Source organism: Gracilinanus agilis, chromosome 1 (assembly GCF_016433145.1).
Source record: "Gracilinanus agilis isolate LMUSP501 chromosome 1, AgileGrace, whole genome shotgun sequence".
Taxonomy (NCBI): Eukaryota; Metazoa; Chordata; class Mammalia; order Didelphimorphia; family Didelphidae; genus Gracilinanus; species Gracilinanus agilis.
The window spans coordinates 91,726,291-91,745,341 of record NC_058130.1 but is presented as its reverse complement, the minus strand read 5'-3'; the positions used below and the strand labels follow the sequence as shown (position 1 = coordinate 91,745,341).

General features: G+C 37.3%; 1 protein-coding gene across 3 annotated transcripts in view; it reads right to left on the bottom strand.

Moving 5' to 3' along the window:
* Positions 1-1,751: 1,751 nt before the first annotated feature.
* Positions 1,752-19,051, bottom strand: part of RHOA (ras homolog family member A) — a 61,972-nt gene continuing 44,672 nt past the window's right edge. For all 3 annotated transcript variants that reach the window (XM_044678603.1, XM_044678671.1, XM_044678526.1), the window contains 4 exons: positions 12,840-12,997; positions 7,678-7,798; positions 5,406-5,536; positions 1,752-3,081 (listed from right to left, as the gene is read on the bottom strand). In XM_044678603.1, coding sequence (XP_044534538.1) covers positions 2,908-3,081; positions 5,406-5,536; positions 7,678-7,798; positions 12,840-12,995 — 582 coding nt within the window. In that variant the 5' untranslated portion in view covers positions 12,996-12,997 and the 3' untranslated portion in view covers positions 1,752-2,907. The remainder of the gene's footprint in view (positions 3,082-5,405; positions 5,537-7,677; positions 7,799-12,839; positions 12,998-19,051) is intronic.

Sequence of the window (19,051 nt, the reverse complement as noted above, 5' to 3'; positions counted from 1 at the left end):
CTTCCTTAATCTAACTCTCCTCATGATCAATAGTGTTCTGCACAGAGTAGGGACATGCTTACTGAATTTAAATAAAATCACACCTTAACCTGAAAGGATTTGAAGTCTATATTCAGAACACATCATCTTTTGTTTCCACCTCTAGTACCCAGCAACCACTTGTCCCTTCCCTGTCGGGGACAACACAATCACAAGAATTTAGCTCTAATGTAGGGTGGGTTGATTATAGATAAGTCAAAACAGTACAAAGCACTTTCCATCTCTTTCCTTTCTCATGTCTTGGGTAGGACAATACTATCCCCACACTGATCTTCAGAACCAAGAAGAGGAGCTTAAGAACAAAACCAGTGTGAGCTATGAACTATGATGACTGACAGGTCAGCCTTCAATAAATTTCAAGTTTATTTTATTACCTTCATGGTAGAGCCCTCATTGCCAGACAATGAAGTAAAAGTGATGTGAACTGGATGATGTGGGAGGATGTCTCATCAATTTTGACATCGAGGACTAGTTCTGCTATTTTATGAATTATTAATCATCAGGGACATGAGTAAGGGATGAATTATAAGCCAGAAAAAGCTGGCAAAAGTAGAATCCATATTGTTTCTTTTCTCTTAAAGCTTCTGTCCTAGAATTGATACTATGCATTGGTTCCAAGGCAGAAGAACAGGAAGGGCTAGGCAACAGAGATTAAGTGATTTGCCCAGGTCACACAGCTTGGAAGTATCTGAGGCCTTGACTCCAGTCCTGGCTCTCTATCCACTAAGCCACCTAACTGCCCCATGTTGTTTCTTAATGGAAGCAATCATATTAGTGGAATGGGGGAATATGATCATTTCTGTTTAAACATCTTTCCTCATTAGTTAGCCTTCAGTGGGAAACATCTCCTGTAAATCTTGGTCACAAATATCATCCTAAATTCCTAGAAGATGGACTCTGGCCAGCTGGTCTCTAATACCCAAGTCTTATTCTCATAATTTCCTTCCTTCTCCCCCACTTCCCAATATAATCAGCAATTTAGGCCCTTTGGAGGTTGCCTCTTTCTCTCCTATGTTTATACAAATTCCAATAACCTGCTACTCAGACTTATAATACCTTCCTTACCAGTCTTATTACTTCCTTCTCAAATTGGCCCTTCATGTCAATGCTAGATAATCTTTCTTAGGCTAATACATCTAGTCATATTACTCTGCTTCAATAGTTCCCAACTGTTTACCAACTAGTAAGTCCTTCTGAAGTATTTCATTGTAACTCTAATGTACTTCTTATCTAACAATGGTATAGTAGTTATTTTCCTATTGGTGTCAAGAGTCTCTACTTTCTTAAACTCCATGATGACAAAACGTGCCTTACTTTAAATGCTGATCAGTACAATATTTCTTTCTTTCCTAAAAAACAAAACAAAAACAAAAACAAAAACAAAAACTTTACTTTTTCATCTTAGAATCAATACTGTGTCTTGGTTTCCAGGAATAAGTGTGGTAAGGGCAAGGCCATAAGGGTTAAACAATTTGACCATAGTCACACTGCTATAAAGTGTCGGAGGCCAGATTTGAACCTGAGACCTCCCTTCTTTAGACCTGGCTCTCTATTCACTGAGACACCTGGATGCTCCTCAATATTTCAAACACAGGAGAGACTCAATGTTTTTTCTAAATGACTCACTAAGACACTGAAGTCCTGGGTTACCCCCCTCACCCTACTACTGCTAACCTAGGGAGTGATCGAGACAAACACCAGGATACAGGAAATTTAGAAAACTGCCTTTATTCTCTATTAGTAGTTGGAAAAAAATTAACTGATACAGAAAAAAGTTTAGTCAGCTGGAGAGGAATGAGAAGTTCCAAGGGGGACTTTGGCCACCAACAAAGAGAATAGGTAGCAAGCTCCCCTAGGAGATAAGGGGAGCCACCACTGTAAGAGTAAGAAATAAAGAAACATTGTATATACCAAGATGTTGCAACTTGAGTTCAGACATATCATCCCAATTTCTGAACCATCACATTGCCTTGGGGGTGGAACCAAATCCCCATTCACTAAGCCCAGCTCCAGGGACAGGGACGGACACTGGGTTATGTTGTGCAGAAAAGAACTGCTAATGGCTGTCGTTCACTGGAGAAACTGACAAAAAGGGATTTTAAATGTTTTTCCATCTGACTTTATGTTCAAATGCACTTTCTTTTAAAAAAACAAAAACAAAAACAAAAAACCCAAAGAGACCTTCTGTAGAGATAACAAATATCAGTATTAGGAAATCCAATTATACAAAAAAATACTACATCTAAGCTGGGGTAGATATATTTATTTTTTGGTAACATACATTAAGTGGCACTAATTACACAGTAACTCTAAGGTAACTAACATGAAACCACAGAACTGTAGCTTTGCCACAGCTGCATGGGGACTCGCCATCTTTGGCTGGTCCCACTTTCAAACAATTGAAATAATACCCCAGAGCTATACCAATAAAAGCCTTGTAAGAAGTCCTGCTCTGAAGTGACTCTGTATTTATTCCCCAGAGGGCCCTGCAGCTGACAGCAACAGGATGTGTTAGGTATAAAAGTAGTTAAAGCCCAATTCACAAAAGTTATCACCTTTTTCTCTTTCTAGAAAGAAGCAAGAAGTTAAGAATTCCCTTGAATTAGTGCCAGATGTGCTGGTTGGGAGAATGAGGAAGGTTATTAAGAGTAATGTCAGAGGGACCCTGGTGTGCACAGATGTGTTGGACACAGACTGTCATTAAACAATCATGGTTGGCTTCTAAATACTGGTAGCAAGATGATTTCTGATTTGTAAATCTCTTAAAGTAAATTATAGAATAAATGAAAAAGGCCAGTAATCATACACTAAGATTAATAAACAGCACTTCAAAAATTAACCGAGTGAGGGTTGGGCTTTCCATTGTGTTTACAAGACAAGGCACCCGGATTTTTTCTTTCCACGTCTGGCTTGCAAAGCCGCTCTTGTGGCCATTTCAAAAACCTCCCTCACACCGTCTTTGGTCTTTGCTGAACACTCCATATATCCAAATGCACCAATTCGATTTGCCATATCTCTGCCTTCTTCAGGTTTCACTGGCTCCTGTAAGTGAGGGGGGGGGGGGGGGGGGGGGTGGGGAGTGAGAGAGAGAGAGAGAGATTCTTTTAGGAAAATAGGAGTGAATTACTGGCTCAAGAACATATTCTAGAAGCCATCCACAAAAATACAAAAGAATGAGTCCCAAGTCATTTACCAAACTATAGTAGGTTTTTAATTAAAATTGTTTGACAGAGTTATTCACTGGATCAAAGATTGTCATAGAGCTGTAAGAGATCATGTATTCTATCCGCCACGTCTGACAGAATAAACACAGAGAAGTAACTGAGTTTTGGGACATGACCCTAGAGTCTCTGATATTAGCTAAATCTACTGCTCTCTATAAGGTCTCATTCTCAAAGCCATTTCCCTCAGAGACCCAAATTGTGTCAAGAGCTTCTCTTTTATATTGGCAAAAATGAGGAGAATAAAGATACTAATTTAAGATTGGAAGATTTTATGGAAAGGTTTTCTAGTGCCAGCTCCTAAGGGAGTGAAGCTCCTGGACAGATTCTGACCTCAATATATACAGACTAAAAACCCAGGCTGGCAAATTCTGGTCTGAAATATAAAGACAGCCATTGAAGAATAAACTCAGGAGCTCAATGTCTCCTGGGCTGTTTACCCTCTGGGTCAGTTACTTCAATTCTGATAAGAGAAAAAAGGCCTCAAGAGCTCATCATCCTGGCCACAGAATAAAATAAGAGAGTTGGAAGGGACCTTGGAGACTACTAAATCCATCCAGTATGACATCCTAATTTTACAGATGATGAAATAGGCCTATGGAAGTGAAGTAATTTGCTCAAGGCTGTACAATCAATTAAGCAGCAGACCCAAGATGTCAAAGTAGGTCTCTAGTAACTCTTTTTATTTACAGCATTCCTTCAGATATGCTTGATATGGGGGCAGCTGGGTAGTTCAGTGGATTGAAAGCCAGGCCTAGAGATGGGAGGTCCTGGGTTCAAATCTGGCTTCAGACACTTTCCAGCTATGTGACCCTGGGCAAGTCACTTAACCCCCATTGCCTAGCCCTTATTGCTCTTCTGCCTTGAAACCAATACACAGTATTGATTCCAAGATGGAAGGTAAGGGTTTAAAAAAAAAAGATATGCTTGATAAATATTTGATTCCTGGAGTTGGAAACAATCATCTACCTATGCTGTTCTCCTAAACCACTATTAACATTCATTTTTGGTGGAAAAGGATCTGTTTGTACAAAAATATTTATAGTTGTGTTTTCTGCAGTGGCAAAAAAAATTGGAAAATGAGGGATGTCCCTCGATTGGAGAATGGCTGAACAAATGATGGTATATGATGGTGATGGAATATTATTGTGCTATAAGGAATGATGAATTGATGGATTTCTAGAAGAACTAGAAAGACCTACATGAATTGATGCAGAGAAATAAGCAGAACCAGGAGATGTGGGATGATCAAATGTGATCGACTTTGCCACTAAAAGCAATGCAATGATCCAGGACAATTCAGAGGGACTTATAAGAAAGAATGTTATCCACATCTACAGAAAGAACTGTTGGAGTAGAAATCCAGAAGAAAACATATGACTTATCACTTGTTTATATGGGTATGTGATTTGGGGTTTTGGTTTTAAAAGATTACTCTATTACAAAAATGAATAATATGGAAATAGCTTGTCAACTCCAGGAAGGGGAAGGAGGAGACAACATGAGACGTGTAACCATGGAAAAAAAATTAAAATAAAAACAAACAAAAAACATTCATTTTTGGTGAGTAGAATTATTATAAAAACGATGGGCTCATGATTTTTAAAACAAAAGGAAAAAAGCACACAATAGCCTTAATCCTACTCATTCCTATTTGGAAAAGTCATGAAAGTAGAGATTTCTTAGGACACCAATATCCCTGATTCTTTGGCTCACAACGTCCTGAAAGTAGCAGTTTATGGAAGAATACTACAAAAGAATGGGCCTGGAAGAGACTTGCAGACCTCTCATATTTTATAGACAGATAATCTGAGGCCCAGAAAAGGAAGAGTGTTAAGTGAATGGCAGAGTTAGAACTGACAGGTCTGGTTCAGCTGATCCATCCATTAATCCTGTGCCTGCTACTTCATGACTCTGGGCAACTCCTGAGCCTTTGGATCCCCAGAATATCTTCCAGACAGTCTTGCCCAAATGGATAAAGGTCAAGAGCAGAATAGGACCCCCTTCCCTGCCCCCCACTAAACTATAAGGATGCCAAAAAGGCATGAGGCCACAGAAAAGAGCTCAGAGCTGCTCATGGGAGGTCCACTAAATATTCAGACCCTTTCCTCTTAGGAATATTCTAACACCCCAATCAGGACATGCCTGTTTCATCTTGGCCAGTTCCCGCCTCGTGTGCTCATCATTTCGAAGATCCTTCTTGTTCCCAACCAGGATAATGGGCACGTTGGGACAGAAATGCTTCACCTCTGGGGTCCACTTCTCTGGGATGTTTTCTGAAGGGATCAAAAATAAAGAGTCATGAGAATGTGTAAGTACATACAAACTATGGAGAGAACTCTAATTAAATTGCTAAGGTGAAGTCAGATATTCAGTGAAATCCTTTTGGTTTCATACTTTGGGAAAAAGGCAAAAATTGAACTCCCCTGAGCAGCACAAACACACTATTAATTTCTTGGCATTTCCAAGCAGCCACATCAAAGTTTAAGTTAATTCAGTATTTCCTTGCCACCACCCAATGAGATATAGATAGTTAAGGCAGTGGAGACATTATTGTTCCCATTTACAAATGGGAAAGTGTTGGCTGAAGTAGACTTAGTGTTTAAAGGTAGCTGGTGCAGTAGATAAGAGTGCTGGACCTGAAGTCAGGAAGACTCATCTTCATAAATTCAAATCTGGCCTCAGAAACTTACTAATTGTAAGACTGTGGACAAGTCACTTAACTCTGCCTCTGTTTCTTCATCTGTAAATTGAGCTAGAGAAAGAATTGGCAAACCACTCCAGTATTTTGCCAAGAAAATCCCAAATGGAGTCATGAAGAGTTGGACACAAATAAAAAATGGCCGAACAACTCAGAGCTTTAAATTTAGTTTTCTAATTTAGTACATATTTTCACAAGAACCAGTTTGGCTGCCACAGTGGGAAATGAAATAAATTTTAAAATTACTTTAAGGCCAATGTGCCAGAAAACCTTGTCTGTTCCAACCCCCTAGTTCTCAAAGCCTCCATGTTCTCCCTTTAACTCTAGTCTGTAGGGTTTTTTTTAGTTTATCAGGGAAAGTTTGGCTTTTTGACAGCCTTATAAATTTCAGACACAATTGAAGGATGAGAATATGTTACTAATTTCTGGCAACATTACGGCAACCCTAAAAGAGAGTTGGGGAATTACTTTAAATACAAATTATTCTTATTCCCTAATTTTGAGACATTTACTTAATTCCCAAGAATAGAATCAAGAAGGGCATTATTATGCCATGATGTCAAAATATTCCCTTGTAGATAAGAAGCTTTATTTGTCACAACACAAAATAATCAACACCTCACAGTAGTTCTCAATGACATTATTTCAGCATACAAAATAGAGTTCATGATGATGCTTCAACAACTACAGCTTACTTTATTAATGCACTGATGTTTCTCTTTTGGCATTTATATTTTGTCCACATCTTTCTACTTCTGAACAACTTCTTTAGAGGGAAGACATACACACAGAGTTACAGAAACAAAAACACCTTGGACACCAAGGCAAAATTGGAAGCTAAAAGGCCTTGGGCTCAAGCGACAAATCTGGCTATTTACTGTTTATGTAATGTTGGGTAAAGTGACTTGCTCTCTGAATTTTACTGTCTGTATAAAGATAAATATATGACTACTTATACTATCTATTTCTTAGAACTGTTAATGAGAATCAAATGAGATAACAGATATAACGCACTTAGAAATATATAAAGGGGAAGTATTATAATTGCATTAAACAAAATCAGTATTATTCAGCTATGTGAATTGGGGGGAAAAAGCAGTTGTTTTTTAACCAAAAATCTCAGTGAAATAAATTTATATTTGGAATATACCGTTTCCCCCAGAGCTACCAACTTTCAGGTTCTGAAATTGTATGCTTAACTGGGAATTTTCTCACATTGCTATCCCGAGTTTACTGGCTTGAAAAGGCCTCTCTATGTCACGACTATAAATTATACATCAGAAAAAAAAAAAATCAGATGAGCCAATTCTTGAAACAGAGAAATTTCTTCCTGGGACAAAATAGTAGCTTCAAAAACTAGTGTTTCTTTAGATGTAGACATACTAGATGGCAAGACCTTGATACTGTTATTGCAGTTTCTCTTCTTGGAAGTACTTACTATTTCTCAGCTGGGTTCCTTTAACTTCCATGAACCCTCCCTCAAACTGTTGTGCAATCTGGCCCACATCTCACCACATGACATTTTAACTGCTTAGTACATGAAGCTTGCTACTTAGTAATGGGAAGGGGGGAGGCGGAAGAATACAAGTCTATCATTGCAACTTACTCAACAGGAAGTTACTGTCAAACAAATGAAGTTTTATTACTAGATGTACATTATTAGATTATTACTCCTTCCCCAACATATTTACCCACCCACAAGCCTCTGTTACTTACCTAAACTATCAGGGCTATCGATGGAAAAACACATAAGTATAACATCAGTATCTGGGTAGGAAAGAGGTCTAAGGCGATCATAATCTTCTTGACCAGCTGTGTCCCACAAAGCCAACTCTACCTATATAAAATAGAAGAATTATTCAGATAAGGTCAGAACCATAACTTATAAAGAAAGATGAAGTACTTACATTTGTACAAAACAGATCCTTTCAAAAGTTGAAAACTTTTTATGCTGCCAAGATTTATTGCTTCCCTGGGTGTAGAAGGTTACAAAGTGAAGTGACATTTTACATAGACGAAAGCCTTTATGTAGAAAGGTTGGAAGAACAAAGGGAGCACAGATAGTAAATGGTAGAAAAAGTCTTGGAATTTAGGCCCCTGGAATTTAAGATCAGTACTTTTTAATACTATATTATGTAATTTTCCAAGTCCATAAGTGGGACTGGGCAGGGCCTAAGTAAATTTTATATCATGACTGGAGTTTATTCATGACCTTACAACTCAGTCATTAAACTCTAATGTAGAAGGGGAAGTGGGCAGAGTCAGAAAAGCATAAATATGAGCTGCCAAGGAAACTGAATGAACTATAAATAGCAATTTACTGGCTGAAAGAATATGAGCTAGTTCAAGAGTCTTTACATTTGCACAAATACTCCAGCCTAACCTTCCACGACACGCTCAAGCCAGAAAAATTCTAGAACAACTTATTTCAGTCTCTGTTAGCTACAACAGAAACAGAGTAAGTTGGAAAGAGAAAGAAGATATCCAATGGGAACTGGCAGAAAGGGAAAAGGAAGTCAAAGGAATCCCCCCCCCCCTTGTTTGAGGGCTGATGAGACTAATGGGAGAGATTTTTTTCATCTGAGGATAAAACTGAGCCGGGGGGTAGTATATCTGTGGAGATTATCAGCTGCAGAAGGCACAGATTATTTTATGCCATATCTATATCAGGGAAGAAGCTATTTCATAAAGACATTCTATTTACAGGGGAATATCATAAAAGATGACCTCTATCACCTTGCTCTTTCCAATTTTAAAAGGTTTATTATCTGTAGCAAAGGATAAAACTGATGTACAACATCAAAAACACAGACTTAAAGGTGGAAGCATTTATTTAGGACCTACTATGTGCCAGGCATTCGGCTAATCATTTTTACAAATATTACCTCACTTGGTCATTGAGATCCTATAAAGCATTTTATAGACAAGGAAACTAAGGTGGAGAGAAGTTGTGACTTGTCCAAGGTCACAGAGCTAGTAAGTGTCTGAGGCTGGATTTTCATGGAATTCATTTCTTCCTGACTTCAGGTCTGGTATTCTCTCTGATGTTTATTTAGCCTGGCTGTAGGAATTAATCCTTGAGGATTTAAAAAGTCCTAAAGATTTAAGATTCAGCATCCTCCTCCCCCCAGTGGCAATTTAGCTTTTGAAGTTGGCAAGGACAGACCTTCTACCTTTTCCCATGATGGTGGGGAGGGAGCACTATGCAAAGTGTTAACTTAAAGGATATTATCAGGAAATACTATAGGTTAAGATAATCCTGGGCCTCAGTTTGCTTTTCCTATAAACTAAGAAATTTAGATGTCTTAGAGGTCCTTTCTAGGACTGTCAGATATACAGGATATGTAATTCCTACAGAAACAGTGATCAATCTGGGAAATCTAAGATGCACCTTCAATTACTTATCACTCTAGTAACAAGTTACAACTTTTAATACAAACCTGTAAGGGTAAAAGCTTGTTACAACACAATAAGTATTTTAGTTATTTATTCTACACAATAGCTATTTAATCATGGCATATAACATAAAATGGGACCATGATTAGATTGCTAAGCTGTCAGCTATACATTTGGCTGTAATATCTGTGGAACCTACTTCAGAGGGTTGTTGAGATTTAAAAAAAAATGCTTTGCAAAACATAAAGCACTCTCAATTTATTATTACATGGTATGTATCCATTTCCATTTAAACAAGTTTTACAGAAGAAATAAACCTGTTTGGTACAGTATGAGTACACTCGAAGGGTATTTTGAGCTAGGCTCAAATCTTGATAAACATTTACTAGTTTATATAACTGTGGGCAAATCACTACCTCTGGTTGGGTTCAGGGGTAATGGGAGTTGGGGTAGGTTCATTTTCAGTTCTAAATTCCATAACCACTGTATGTTAGAATTCTCAGCTGTGAGTAGCACCTTATGGAAATGACATATTCTAATCTTCCAACTTAGATAACTCAGCCAACTCCTGTCATTAAAGATTTTCCTTAAGAAGACTTTTTGTTGGCACATTTTTGAGTCAGAGATCAATGAAGATGGAATAACAGGGAGCATCTGGACCTGTGGTTCTCTCTTTGTGGGGGTGGAGAAGGGGCATTCTCCTCTTTTCTTCCCAACAAGGCACTCACTTCCCACAAACCTATAGCACCAATAGGTAAGGTTTTAGTATCATGAGTAAAATTGAGCAATTTCTGTTAGCAATTTTCATCCTGTTTTCTTGGCAATACTGTCCCTCTTGAACTTAGACCTGGCATACTCCACTAGGGAACTGACTTTCTCTTCTGCCACCACTTCCACTATCTACTTTAATCATGGATGTTTCTCTTGATCCCACTTACTTTTGCTTACCTTTTTTTTTTTTTACCCTTAAAAACATTTCCCTTCTAAGGAAGTTCTAGGGTCTGAATAGGCCTCCATGCCTCATTTGGATTCCTCAGAAATTGGGCTAGAAGGATGAATTTGTTAACTATTTGTGAAAATAGTTTTTTAGATATAGTCAATTCCCCTCATTCTATGATTCTCTGTACAAGGATACACTGACTATTACTATAGTCTGCATACAGAAACCATGAACAGTCTATCTCTCATGATGGTTCCTGAATGACTCATCAATGCTCTCTGATTATGGGGAAGCATGGAATATTGGAAAGAATATTTGATTAGGTGTTGGAGGACCAGAACTTAATTCCAACTTGTGTGACTTTGGATACCTAATTTCACCTCGGAGCCCCTATTTCTTCACTGATCTGCAATTATAAAATGAAGAAATTGAACTAGATAATTTCTAAGGTTTATTCTGGCTTTTAATCCTATCAAGTCATGTAATGATTAAAATCTAAGTCAGTCAAATCTGGTTTCAGATACTTCCCTAGCTGTGTGACCCTGGGTTGGTCACTTAACCCAATTGCCTAGCTCTTCTGCTCTTCTGCTTTGAAACTGTTACTCTGTTCCAATTTTAAGATAGAAGGCAAGGGTTTAAAAAAAACAAAAGATTTATTTCCCCAAGCCTTAGACTATCCTGTATCAGTGTTGGACCTCTATTTTAGTTCCTTTGCCTGTCCACATTCAAACAATTTCTGAAATCCCAATAATATGGCTCATTATCTCTCCCTCCCCCAACTCTGAACTCTTGCCTGTCTAAGCAACTAACTCTGAAGATACTTAACCAAAGTAAGGATTTACCATATTTATAATATAGTACACATGAGTATGTCTGCATTACATAAACTTGTGGATGTCCAAGTATTATCCTCATTTTGCAGAGGAAGAAATTGAGGACCATAAATGGTGAAGTCAACTGCCTAGAATCACATAACCATAACTGTCACACGCACATAACAGAGCTAGAAGTTGAACCTTGGTCTCTTGTCTCTAGGTCCAGTGCTTTTCCCATAAAAATTCTCTGTAACAGAAGAGATACTAGAACTCTTGTAATTAACAAATGAAAAAGAAAGGAGACATGTTCACGGTCATTAAACTCATGGATATATGTTTGTAGTTTTAGAGGTTCAGGATGGCAAGAAATATTAGGTGGGAAGGATGAGAGTAGCTGAAGAGGAAGTGTGATATAGTCTAAGAGGGAGGACTTATAAGAACGAGATCCATGTTCTTGCTGTGACTTAGACCAAGTCACTTTTCCTCTTTGAGCCTCAGACGCCTCATCTGTAAAATGAAGACGTGACTCTCTTAGCACTTAGTGCCTGACACATAATCATCAATTAATAAACAATGAAGTGGTTGTAAGAAAAACACTTTTTTGGGTCAAATAATAAGTTGTCGTAAAAGTGCTTATTGGCTAGTCAACAATTGACTCTATCTAATGACCATCTGGAATACCATGGAAAAAATATACAATGGTAATACAATTTTACCAAAAACAAACAGAAAGTCCTGGTCTAGCATGTGATGAATTCTCTTCCCTCACATGCAGGTATAAGATAAAGGCTCTTTTTTGCTGCAGATAATAGCTTCAGCATGTGGGATATGAAAGCTATGTCTGAATGTAAGGATGGTATGGTAAGTCAGGAAATGTAATCTAAATTATGGGTTGACTGTGAGATCAATTTTCATTGAATATCTTAGTCTAAAGAAGTGAACTTCCTTTAAGTCCTCATCTGTTGACAATGGCAAGATTAAGAACAAATGCAAGAAGTTTTCTGTTTGAGGAGTATTCCTGGTTCTTTTGTCACAGGTTGGAGGAATAGCTACGGTCAAATGAGAGGTATGTAGAGTGGAGGGAAAAGCAAAGTTTAGTTCTCAAAACCACTGGAACAAGTAGTACTAGATTTGCAAATTTACAAAATAACAAAAAAATTTCCAAAAATACAGGGATTGAACACAATCAATTTGGAAGCTAGATAGATTTCCCAGACTGGATAGATATAAATCTTATCAATGAATAGGTAGTAATATATATAATTTAGAAATAGCCTAGGATAAGACTAAGATATTTTCCTTCTGAACATTGCTTTGACACTGGAAGTCTCTGCCTATTCCAGTGATGGGCAAACTTTTTAAAGAGAGGGCCAAAGGAAAGGAAATGCTTATCTGTCAGTCTGTTTCTAAGGCAACTCTTTCAAAGTTTCATTGTATTGTATCCTACTCGTTGTATTCGTCAGATTAGGAATAATGTCAAGTGGCCAGATATTTCAGGGGGCCCCGTGGGCCATAGTTTGCCCATCACTGACCTAGTCTATTTTATAATGGACCTAGACTGGGTCAATGTTTGTTTAAAAATTAAGGGATTAAATTTTATCTTTTAATCCCACTCTTCTGACCTAAAGAACCTTACTCTATGGCCTGCAAGTACATTTTAAAACTATAGTTTCCCACTACTTTTACATAAGACACAATAAATAGCTCTTTACAGAATACCTGCTTACCTGTTTTCCATCCACTTCAATATCTGCTACATAATTTTCAAACACTGTGGGCACATAAACTTCAGGGAACTGGTCTTTGCTAAATACAATCAGCAAGCATGTCTTCCCACATGCACCGTCACCAACTATAACCAACTTTTTTCGGATGGCGGCCATAGCTGGAAAACAAAGAAAGAGAGAAATTTAATTTGATGATTAAGTACATTTACAAAACTGCTATGTAGCCAATTGTGGTTATCCCTAGCACATGCAAATACAAGGTTACCAGTGTATGCAGGGCAGGTAAAAGGAAAGACAAAGAACTTTTATCTTCAGTTCATAAAAACAATGGAACAGGTAGCCCTGGGATTTTGCTACTTGTCCAAAAATGTAGGGATTGAACAGAATCATATTAGAAGCTAGATAGATTTTCTAGCCTGGATGAAACAATCCATCTCCTTCCCACTTCCATTCAGAACCATCATTTTCTAGGCAAGGACAACCACTTTCAAATCACTTTCTACCCTAAAACCATTTCTTTCCCAATCAATAAAGACAACATATGTTGCGGTGACTAGAACAGTGGGCCCAGATTCAGGAAGCCCTGAGTTCAAAACTGAACTCACCAGCTGTGTAACCTTTGGCAAGGCACTTAACCAATTTGCCTTGGGTTCTCCATCTTTGAAATGGGGATAATAATAGCACCTACTTTCCAGGATTGCTGTGAGGATCAAATAAGATATTTGCAAAAAGCAATATGTTTGGCACATAGAAGATGCTACATAAATGCTAGTTATAAATACATTTTAAAGCCTGTTTTTCTAGACCTTAGCTAACAATCTAAATGTAACATAAATCAGGGAAGAGAAAAAAGGCTTGAGAAATAAGAAATGGAGGTTATTTGCTGCTCGGATTCTTGGAAGTATGTAAAGCTGGACCAGACCATTGATCATCTAGTTTGTATCCTTCTCCTAAATATGTCCCAAGGTAATTTTCTTAGGGAGAGGGGGTGAATTGTGAGAAGGTCCAAGATAAATGGCTCCAATCAAACTGACACCCTTGAAGAACTCATTTCTCTCCAATCAAGTTGAAGAGTAGATTGTCTAGAAAAGTCTGAAATATATTTTGGTATAGTGGAAAGAACTGTGGACTTGTAGTCAGAAAAATATGGGTTTAAACCCTAGCTGTGATACTTGACTAGTTGTGCAAGCACAGATAAGACAACCTCTTTAAACCTCAGTTTCCCTACCAACACAATGAAGATAAATAATATTAATATCACAGGAGTTTTTGGTGAAGTTTGAGACAATATATTAAAACCTCTAAATATCAATTTTTATGCAGGAGTGCTTAAATGAAAATACATGAGACTAGAATAAAGGTGACATCCTGTGACATCCTTTTCTAATAAGAATCACCAAGAGCAGGATCCCAAATATCAGCTGAAAAGCCTACTCAATTTTTTATTTGCATTTTAAACATCGTGTTGGGAGAAAGAAGATGATGATAAAGGGAAAAAGAGACATCCTTCAATATCTCCAGAGTTGTGGTGACAGATGGGAATAGAGCCAGACTCAGGAGCCCTGGGGTCTAGTGACTCCACCTCTCTAAAGCTTCAGTTCCTTATAGTTAAAATATTTATAATGGAACTCATTTCACAAGTGGTTAAGAAGAAAGCACTTTATGTGAATTATTATTAGAGTTCTTTATAATGATTGAAAGATCTCATGTCAGGGGAAGGCAAAACAAATCCCAATGCTGAAGGAATGCAGCTTGACTCCCTATAGAGGATCATACTATGTAAAGAAAAGTATGGGATCAATGGGTATATCTTTGAACTTACTTTAGAACCCCTAAAAAAGCAAACCAAAGAAGTGGAAAAAAACAAAACAAAACAAAAACTGGAGGACTTCTATAACATTTCAAGCTTACCATCATTTCTCCTTTCTTTTAAAACTGTTACTGTTCCGGGGGCAGCTGGGTAGCTCAGTGGATTGAGAGCCAGGCCTAGAGACGGGAGGTCCTAGGTTCAAATCCAGCCTCAGACACATTGGNGGCCCTGAACAAGGACACATGTTACAGCCAGTGGAAATGTGCACTGGTCATGGGTGTGGGGAGAGCGGGGGGGGGGGGGGGGGATGAAGGGGAAAGTAGGGGCATAAAGTATGTAAACAGGTTAAAAATGAATATTAATAAATGTTAAAAAAAAAACTGTTACTGTTCATAGCCACAGACAATTCAAGATGGAAAATACATATTGAATCTTCCACTAAACTATAAATTCCCTAAAGGATATATTTCTTTTTATGTCCTGAAACAACTTCTTGGGCACATTGTAAAGACACAATAAGCACTGTTGTATCGCACTACCACTTTTAAAAACTTCAAGGGAAAAGAAGATAAGCATGATTACTGGAAAATGGGTTCAAAATCCAGATCAACGTTTACCTAAATTTCCTCTTGTATCCTTTTCCCAGCAAGCCACCTCTTTGTAATAAAGAACCAAAAGGGGTGGGAGTGGGGGAAGGTCCATAATTTCAAAAAAGTCTTAAGTTATTGATGTCCTTGGCCAACCACTTCTGTAAAGAGCAGGGGAAGGGGTCTTGGATATGCTAACCTGGCAGCAATTTTTTGATGGTCTTGTTGTTCTTTCTATTTATATCACGGTAGTTAAGTTATTATGCCTCAGCTTCCCTTTGCATCAGTTTTATATAAAGCTCTCCAAGCTTTTCTATATTTACCATGTTCATCTTAGAACACTATTTTTTTTTACACTCATATATACAATTTAACCATTCCTCAATTGCTGCATAATCTCTGTTTCCAGTTCCTATCCAAAAACTGTTGCTATCAACGTTTTAATGTAAAACGAGCCTCTTTTTGTCAATGAAATTCTTGAGGTATATGCCAAGGAGTGGAACCCCTGGATCAAAGGACATGGGATATTTTATCTACTATCTACTTTGCATAATGCCAGCCTGTTTTCTGGAACAATTACATGCCAATTCACAGCTCTACCAACAAATGCCTGAATGTACCTCTTTCCCTCAAACCCCTCCAACACAGATTATTTCTATCCTATCTTTTTGTTATCTTTGATATGTGGAGTATGAGGTAAAGCTCAAGGGTTGTTTTGATTTGCTTTTTGTATTAGTATCATTAGTGGTCTGAAGCACTCATTCACATGGTTGTCAATAATTGGGCAAGTCTTCTGAGAACTAATTTGTTATATCTTTTAACTACTTATATTTTGGGAAGTGTCTTTTTAACAAAAGTTGCTTAGATAACAAATCTCAATGAGATATAATATCTTTCATAATCGATCACCCTTATTCCTTTTTGTTGAGTTGTTTTTAAGTCTTTTTCTTAAAGTTCTTAAGTCTAAGTCTTTTTCCCTCCCTGATTCCAGGCTTGACACAATCTATCTAGTTGCTCCTTCTTATCCTAGTGATATTCATTTTGATTATGCAAAAAGATTTCAATTTCACATGATCAAAATTATTTAATTTACACCCCTGTGCAGAGTTGTGAAAGACATATAATCTGCTAATCTTCTAATTTTGTTTAATGCAATGATCTTTATTATTCAGGTTACTTATCCATTTTAAATTTATTGTGGAATACGATGTAAAATGTTGGCCTAAAGCTAATTTCTGCCAGAATTCTTTTTATTCTTCCCAGCAATTCTCACCAAATAGTGTTTTCTAGATAATTCTGTTTTCAGGTTTACTCAACACTAGAGTTATTACATTCTACTCTTTATTTCTCCTTGTCTATCTAGCCTGTTCCACTGATCCACTTTCCTACTCTCTAGTCAGTATCAAATAGTTTTGAAGAGTAATTACTCTTTTATAATATAGTCTAAAGCTTGGAAGTATTATTTCCCTCAACATTCTAGATCTTTTTTCCCTTTTCTGAGAATTTTGTTATATTTTTCTTCATAAACCATGCCCCTCTGTTATAGTTTAATTAGTAGAGCATTAAATCTGTATATCAACTTTGGTAGTAGTCATTTTTATAATATTGGCAGAGCCTTGTTATAATCATTGAATATTCCTCCAGCTATTTAAGTTGTCTTTTCTTTAATATCTATATTTATTTAGTAATATTTATGTTGTATACTCTGAATGGAAAGTCCTTCATTTTGAGGGGTGATTTCCTCATCTATAAATTTGGGATAATAGTTCTTACACTACCAACCTTCATAGAGAACTTCAGAAGAGGTAAATTTTTAACCTTTAACATAAACTCTTTTTCTTACTATCTTCTGTGACAAGTAAAATCAACCATCAGTATTCAGTGTTAAAATTTTAAAGAACCCTTTAAAACAAATGTCAGTGGCAAGCCTAACAGGATTCATAAATTTACTTTTATTCTCATTCATGTCTAGACCTCAGGGTTGATCTGTATTGCTTTATGCAAAGTCAACAAAAGCAGAGAGCTTCTAATTGAAAACAAAAGCTCAATTCTAACCATCTAACTCTAAGTGGAGAAAAGTGAAAATGCAGTACAAATGGACTCTAGCTTTGGGGAAAGTGCGTCCATACTGAGAAATGAACCACTATTGTAGATATTGGTTTGAGCAGGAACAAAGGAAAACTGTGAACATGAGGATAAAAGGAAAGCTCTGTAATTAGGAGGTAATTCTGGACAACATAGGAGTAGGAGGCCAACAATATGAGAACAGAGACATTGCAGGACAGACAACAGAACACAACAAACTTATTATTTTTCCTTACCCTGTCTTTACTGAATCATCTTTTTTCTTTGCTATTACATATTTCTTTTTAAACACAGCTGCCTGCCAGTTTGAGAAAGGAAACCAGCCCAGGCTCTCCCTGCACAGCATGAGTCAGCTGACTCATTTTCATGAAGGGTTTTCACTGAGGACATTTCCGAAGCTGAGTCCAGCTTGTCTAAATGTTACTGCAAGAGCTTTCTTCAAGATTTGATTGTACTACCACTCTTAGTTACAACAAATCTATTTATAAGGTACTGCAAAATTAAAATCCAAAAATATGTTGAATCTCTTCAAGACAGGCATTCTCCACATTCTCCAAAGTCACTGTATTATTTGATATCAGGACAATTGCCAAGTGTCAACGGGAACAAACAATTCAAACTCTGGATACTTAATTTTGCTGTTTTTACTTTTACTTTCCATTTCTTGAGAGGAATTCTACCTCTAGTAGGACTTCCAAAAGTTTCACAAATAATAACTGCCATTCTTTAGTCCTTTTAGGTTAAGGATATGGGTTTGAGACTTGGGTTTCAGTATACTATGCCATTTAATTGTTCTGAGCCTGAGAGAAATCTAATTTGTCTTGTAAGATGAAGGTGTTGTACCCTCAAGTCCCTTCTAGCCCTATGTCTAATACGGTTATTGTTGCTACAACTTCACTAAGTGCTTTCACATATTTTAAATTTGCCAGATAATCCATCTTTAATATCTGAAAATACAACAGAAATACTTTAAATAAGTTGGGGATTCAATTCAATCCACTTTAACAAAAATGTATTAATTAATTGCTTACCAGACACTGTACTAAGCAAAAGATGAAAATGATCAATGGTCCTGAAAAGGCAGTGGGGGCAGCTATAGGGCACAGTGGATAAGAGCCCAGGCTTGGAATCAACAGAAAGACTCATTTTCCCTGATTTTAAATCTGGCCTCAGACACTTACTAGCTGTGTGACCCTGGACAAGTCAATTAACTCCAATGGTCTAGCCTTTACTACTCTTCGGCCTTGGAACTGGTATTACTCACCCCCCCCCCTTTAAATTTAGAATATTTTTCCATAATAGGTCTTGATCGAGGACACATGTAAAACCCAGTGGAATTGTTTGTTGGCTACAGGAGGGGGTGGGAGGAGGGGAGGGAAAGAATGTAAATCATGTAATCATGGGAAAATACCCTAAATTAATTAATTAAATTAAGAAATTTTTCCCATGGTTACATGATTCATGACCCACCTACCCCCTCTGTCTTCCTCCCTCCTGAATCTGACAAGCAGTTCCACTGGGTTATACATGTATCATTGTTCAAAACCTATTTCCATGTTATTCATATCTGCAGTAAAGCGATCCTTTAATATCAAACTTAGTATTAATTCTATGACAGTTAGGTAAGAGTTCAAAAAAATAAAATTTGTACTAGGTACCGTGAATCTCCTCTTTGTGACTTGATTTTTCACAACCCTCAAATATACGCAGAATCACTACCAAAATCACTG